Source organism: Anolis carolinensis, unplaced genomic scaffold, assembly GCF_035594765.1.
Source record: "Anolis carolinensis isolate JA03-04 unplaced genomic scaffold, rAnoCar3.1.pri scaffold_7, whole genome shotgun sequence".
NCBI classification, from domain to species: Eukaryota; Metazoa; Chordata; class Lepidosauria; order Squamata; family Dactyloidae; genus Anolis; species Anolis carolinensis.
Window position 1 is genome coordinate 32,498,592 of NW_026943818.1, and position 6,000 is coordinate 32,504,591.

The window sequence follows — 6,000 nt, forward strand, 5'->3', positions numbered from 1 at the left end:
CCAAGGGACAATATCGTCCACAAACTCCATCCAAGTGCGGGGACAATTTCCTCCTAGGTTTTCCATTTTTCCTCCACCACAGACACCCCAGTGTTATAGCGAGCGCCGTGAACATGCCCAAGGGACAATATCCTCCACAAACTCCATCCAAGTGCGGGGACAATTTCCTCCTAGATTTTCCGTTTTTCCTCCACCACAGACACCCCAGTGTTATAGCGAGCGCCGTGAACATGCCCAAGGGACAATATCCTCCACAAACTCCATCCAAGTGCGGGGACAATTTCCTCCTAGGTTTTCCATTTTTCCTCCACCACAGACACCCCAGTGTTATAGCGAGCGCCGTGAACATGCCCAAGGGACAATATCCTCCACAAACTCCATCCAAGTGCGGGGACAATTTCCTCCTAGATTTTCCGTTTTTCCTCCACCACAGACACCCCAGTGTTATAGCGAGCGCCGTGAACATGCCCAAGGGACAATATCCTCCACAAACTCCATCCAAGTGCGGGGACAATTTCCTCCTAGGTTTTCCATTTTTCCTCCACCACAGACACCCCAGTGTTATAGCGAGCGCCGTGAACATGCCCAAGGGACAATATCCTCCACAAACTCCATCCAAGTGCGGGGACAATTTCCTCCTAGATTTTCCGTTTTTCCTCCACCACAGACACCCCAGTGTTATAGCGAGCACCGTGAACATGCCCAAGGGACAATATCCTCCACAAACTCCATCCAAGTGTGGGGACAATTTCCTCCTAGATTTTCCGTTTTTCCTCCACCACAGACACCCCAGTGTTATAGCGAGCGCCGTGAACATGCCCAAGGGACAATATCCTCCACAAACTCCATCCAAGTGCGGGGACAATTTCCTCCTAGATTTTCCGTTTTTCCTCCACCACAGACACCCCAGTGTTATAGCGAGCGCCGTGAACATGCCCAAGGGACAATATCCTCCACAAACTCCATCCAAGTGCGGGGACAATTTCCTCCTAGATTTTCCGTTTTTCCTCCACCACAGACACCCCAGTGTTATAGCGAGCGCCGTGAACATGCCCAAGGGTCAATATCCTCCACAAACTCCATCCAAGTGCGGGGACAATTTCCTCCTAGATTTTCCGTTTCTCCTCCACCACAGACACCCCAGTGTTATAGCGAGCGCCGTGAACATGCCCAAGGGACAATATCCTCCACAAACTCCATCCAAGTGTGGGGACAATTTCCTCCTAGATTTTCCATTTTTCCTCCACCACAGACACCCCAGTGTTATAGCGAGCACCGTGAACATGTCCAAGGGTCAATATCCTCCACAAACTCCATCCAAGTGCGGGGACAATTTCCTCCTAGATTTTCCGTTTTTCCTCCACCACAGACACCCCAGTGTTATAGCGAGCACCGTGAACATGTCCAAGGGTCAATATCCTCCACAAACTCCATCCAAGTGCGGGGACAATTTCCTCCTAGATTTTCCGTTTTTCCTCCACCACAGACACCCCAGTGTTATAGCGAGCGCCGTGAACATGTCCAAGGGTCAATATCCTCCACAAACTCCATCCAAGTGCGGGGACAATTTCCTCCTAGATTTTCCGTTTTTCCTCCACCACAGACACCCCAGTGTTATAGCGAGCGCCGTGAACATGCCCAAGGGACAATATCCTCCACAAACTCCATCCAAGTGCGGGGACAATTTCCTCCTAGATTTTCCGTTTTTCCTCCACCACAGACACCCCAGTGTTATAGCGAGCGCCGTGAACATGCCCAAGGGACAATATCCTCCACAAACTCCATCCAAGTGCGGGGACAATTTCCTCCTAGGTTTTCCATTTTTCCTCCACCACAGACACCCCAGTGTTATAGCGAGCGCCGTGAACATGCCCAAGGGACAATATCCTCCACAAACTCCATCCAAGTGCGGGGACAATTTCCTCCTAGATTTTCCGTTTTTCCTCCACCACAGACACCCCAGTGTTATAGCGAGCGCCGTGAACATGCCCAAGGGACAATATCCTCCACAAACTCCATCCAAGTGCGGGGACAATTTCCTCCTAGGTTTTCCATTTTTCCTCCACCACAGACACCCCAGTGTTATAGCGAGCGCCGTGAACATGCCCAAGGGACAATATCCTCCACAAACTCCATCCAAGTGCGGGGACAATTTCCTCCTAGATTTTCCGTTTTTCCTCCACCACAGACACCCCAGTGTTATAGCGAGCACCGTGAACATGCCCAAGGGACAATATCCTCCACAAACTCCATCCAAGTGTGGGGACAATTTCCTCCTAGATTTTCCGTTTTTCCTCCACCACAGACACCCCAGTGTTATAGCGAGCGCCGTGAACATGCCCAAGGGACAATATCCTCCACAAACTCCATCCAAGTGCGGGGACAATTTCCTCCTAGATTTTCCGTTTTTCCTCCACCACAGACACCCCAGTGTTATAGCGAGCGCCGTGAACATGCCCAAGGGACAATATCCTCCACAAACTCCATCCAAGTGCGGGGACAATTTCCTCCTAGATTTTCCGTTTTTCCTCCACCACAGACACCCCAGTGTTATAGCGAGCGCCGTGAACATGCCCAAGGGACAATATCCTCCATAAACTCCATCCAAGTGCGGGGACAATTTCCTCCTAGATTTTCCGTTTTTCCTCCACCACAGACACCCCAGTGTTATAGCGAGCGCCGTGAACATGCCCAAGGGACAATATCCTCCACAAACTCCATCCAAGTGCGGGGACAATTTCCTCCTAGATTTTCCGTTTTTCCTCCACCACAGACACCCCAGTGTTATAGCGAGCGCCGTGAACATGCCCAAGGGTCAATATCCTCCACAAACTCCATCCAAGTGCGGGGACAATTTCCTCCTAGATTTTCCGTTTCTCCTCCACCACAGACACCCCAGTGTTATAGCGAGCGCCGTGAACATGCCCAAGGGACAATATCCTCCACAAACTCCATCCAAGTGTGGGGACAATTTCCTCCTAGATTTTCCATTTTTCCTCCACCACAGACACCCCAGTGTTATAGCGAGCACCGTGAACATGTCCAAGGGTCAATATCCTCCACAAACTCCATCCAAGTGCGGGGACAATTTCCTCCTAGATTTTCCGTTTTTCCTCCACCACAGACACCCCAGTGTTATAGCGAGCACCGTGAACATGTCCAAGGGTCAATATCCTCCACAAACTCCATCCAAGTGCGGGGACAATTTCCTCCTAGATTTTCCGTTTTTCCTCCACCACAGACACCCCAGTGTTATAGCGAGCGCCGTGAACATGTCCAAGGGTCAATATCCTCCACAAACTCCATCCAAGTGCGGGGACAATTTCCTCCTAGATTTTCCGTTTTTCCTCCACCACAGACACCCCAGTGTTATAGCGAGCGCCGTGAACATGCCCAAGGGACAATATCCTCCACAAACTCCATCCAAGTGCGGGGACAATTTCCTCCTAGATTTTCCGTTTTTCCTCCACCACAGACACCCCAGTGTTATAGCGAGCGCCGTGAACATGCCCAAGGGACAATATCCTCCACAAACTCCATCCAAGTGCGGGGACAATTTCCTCCTAGGTTTTCCATTTTTCCTCCACCACAGACACCCCAGTGTTATAGCGAGCGCCGTGAACATGCCCAAGGGACAATATCCTCCACAAACTCCATCCAAGTGCGGGGACAATTTCCTCCTAGATTTTCCGTTTTTCCTCCACCACAGACACCCCAGTGTTATAGCGAGCACCGTGAACATGCCCAAGGGACAATATCCTCCACAAACTCCATCCAAGTGCGGGGACAATTTCCTCCTAGATTTTCCATTTTTCCTCCACCACAGACACCCCAGTGTTATAGCGAGCACCGTGAACATGTCCAAGGGTCAATATCCTCCACAAACTCCATCCAAGTGCGGGGACAATTTCCTCCTAGATTTTCCGTTTTTCCTCCACCACAGACACCCCAGTGTTATAGCGAGCGCCGTGAACATGCCCAAGGGACAATATCCTCCACAAACTCCATCCAAGTGCGGGGACAATTTCCTCCTAGATTTTCCGTTTTTCCTCCACCACAGACACCCCAGTGTTATAGCGAGCGCCGTGAACATGCCCAAGGGACAATATCCTCCATAAACTCCATCCAAGTGCGGGGACAATTTCCTCCTAGATTTTCCGTTTTTCCTCCACCACAGACACCCCAGTGTTATAGCGAGCGCCGTGAACATGCCCAAGGGACAATATCCTCCACAAACTCCATCCAAGTGCGGGGACAATTTCCTCCTAGGTTTTCCATTTTTCCTCCACCACAGACACCCCAGTGTTATAGTGAGCACCGTGAATATGTCCATTTGGTCAATAGAACCAACCCCTGTGTCGCATAATTAGAAGGCATTGTGGACGTGTGTCATAGGGATGGCTATCTATCAAGAGGGTTTTGATGGCCCTGAGTGGTCTTGCTCACCATGTAGTAGCTGTCGTCGGCCGCCAACGCCTTGGAGAGGCCGAAGTCGCTGATCTTGGCGTAGTGCTGGTGGACCAGCAAGACGTTGCGAGCCGCCAGGTCCCGGTGGACAAAGTTCTTCTCTTCCAGGTATTTCATCCCGATGGACACCTGGTGCATCAACTCCACCACGTTGTTCACAGAGACCTCCTCCCTGAGAACAAAAGGGAGACCACGCCAAGATTATTATTCCACCTTTTCTATTATATTAGATTATAATCGTCCCACTTCCTCCATTATATTATATTATATTATATTATATTGTATTATTATTGTCCCACCTTTTCTATTATATTATATTATATTATATTATTATTGTCCCACCTTTTCTATTATATTATATTATAATCGTCCCACCTCCTCCATTATATTATATTATATTATATTATATTATATTATATTATATTATATTATAATTGTCCCACCTATTCTATTCTATTATATTATAATCATCCCATTATATTATATTATATTATATTGTATTATTATTGTCCCACCTCCTCCATTGTATTATATTATATTATATTATATTATAATCGTCCCAACTCCTCCATTATATTATATTATATTATATTATATTATATTATATTATTATTGTCCCACCTTTTCTATTATATTATATTATAATCGTCCCACTTCCTCCATTATATTATATTATATTATATTATATTATATTATATTATATTATTATTGTCCCACCTCCTCCATTGTATTATATTATATTATATTATATTATATTATATTATATTATATTATATTATTATTGTCCCACCTTTTCTATTCTATTATATTATAATCATCCCACCTCCTCCATTATATTATATTATATTATATTATATTATAATCGTCCCAACTCCTCCATTATATTATATTATATTATATTATATTATATTATATTATATTATAATTGTCCCACCTATTCTATTATATTATATTATAATTGTCCCACCTCCTCCATTATATTATATTATATTATATTATATTATATTATAATCGTCCCAACTCCTCCATTATATTATATTATATTATATTATATTATATTATATTATATTATAATTGTCCCACCTATTCTATTATATTATATTATAATTGTCCCACCTCCTCCATTATATTATATTATATTATATTATATTATAATCGTCCCAACTCCTCCATTATATTATATTATATTATATTATATTATATTATATTATATTATATTATATTATATTATAATTGTCCCACCTATTCTATTATATTATATTATAATCGTCCCACCTCCTCCATTATATTATATTATATTATATTATATTATATTATATTATATTATATTATATTATATTATAATCGTCCCAACTCCTCCATTATATTATATTATATTATATTATATTATATTATATTATATTATTATTGTCCCACCTTTTCTATTATATTATATTATAATCGTCCCACTTCCTCCATTATATTATATTATATTATATTATATTATATTATATTATATTATATTATATTATATTATTATTGTCCCACCTCCTC

At 43.6% G+C, this 6,000-nt stretch overlaps 1 protein-coding gene across 1 annotated transcript in view; it reads right to left on the reverse strand.

Annotated features, from left to right (window-relative positions):
* Window positions 1-6,000, reverse strand: part of LOC103282537 (tyrosine-protein kinase ZAP-70) — a 32,493-nt gene that overhangs the window by 8,998 nt on the left and 17,495 nt on the right. Inside the window, exon 10 of the mRNA XM_062959895.1 lies at window positions 4,447-4,639. Coding sequence (XP_062815965.1) covers window positions 4,447-4,639 — 193 coding nt within the window. The remainder of the gene's footprint in view (window positions 1-4,446; window positions 4,640-6,000) is intronic.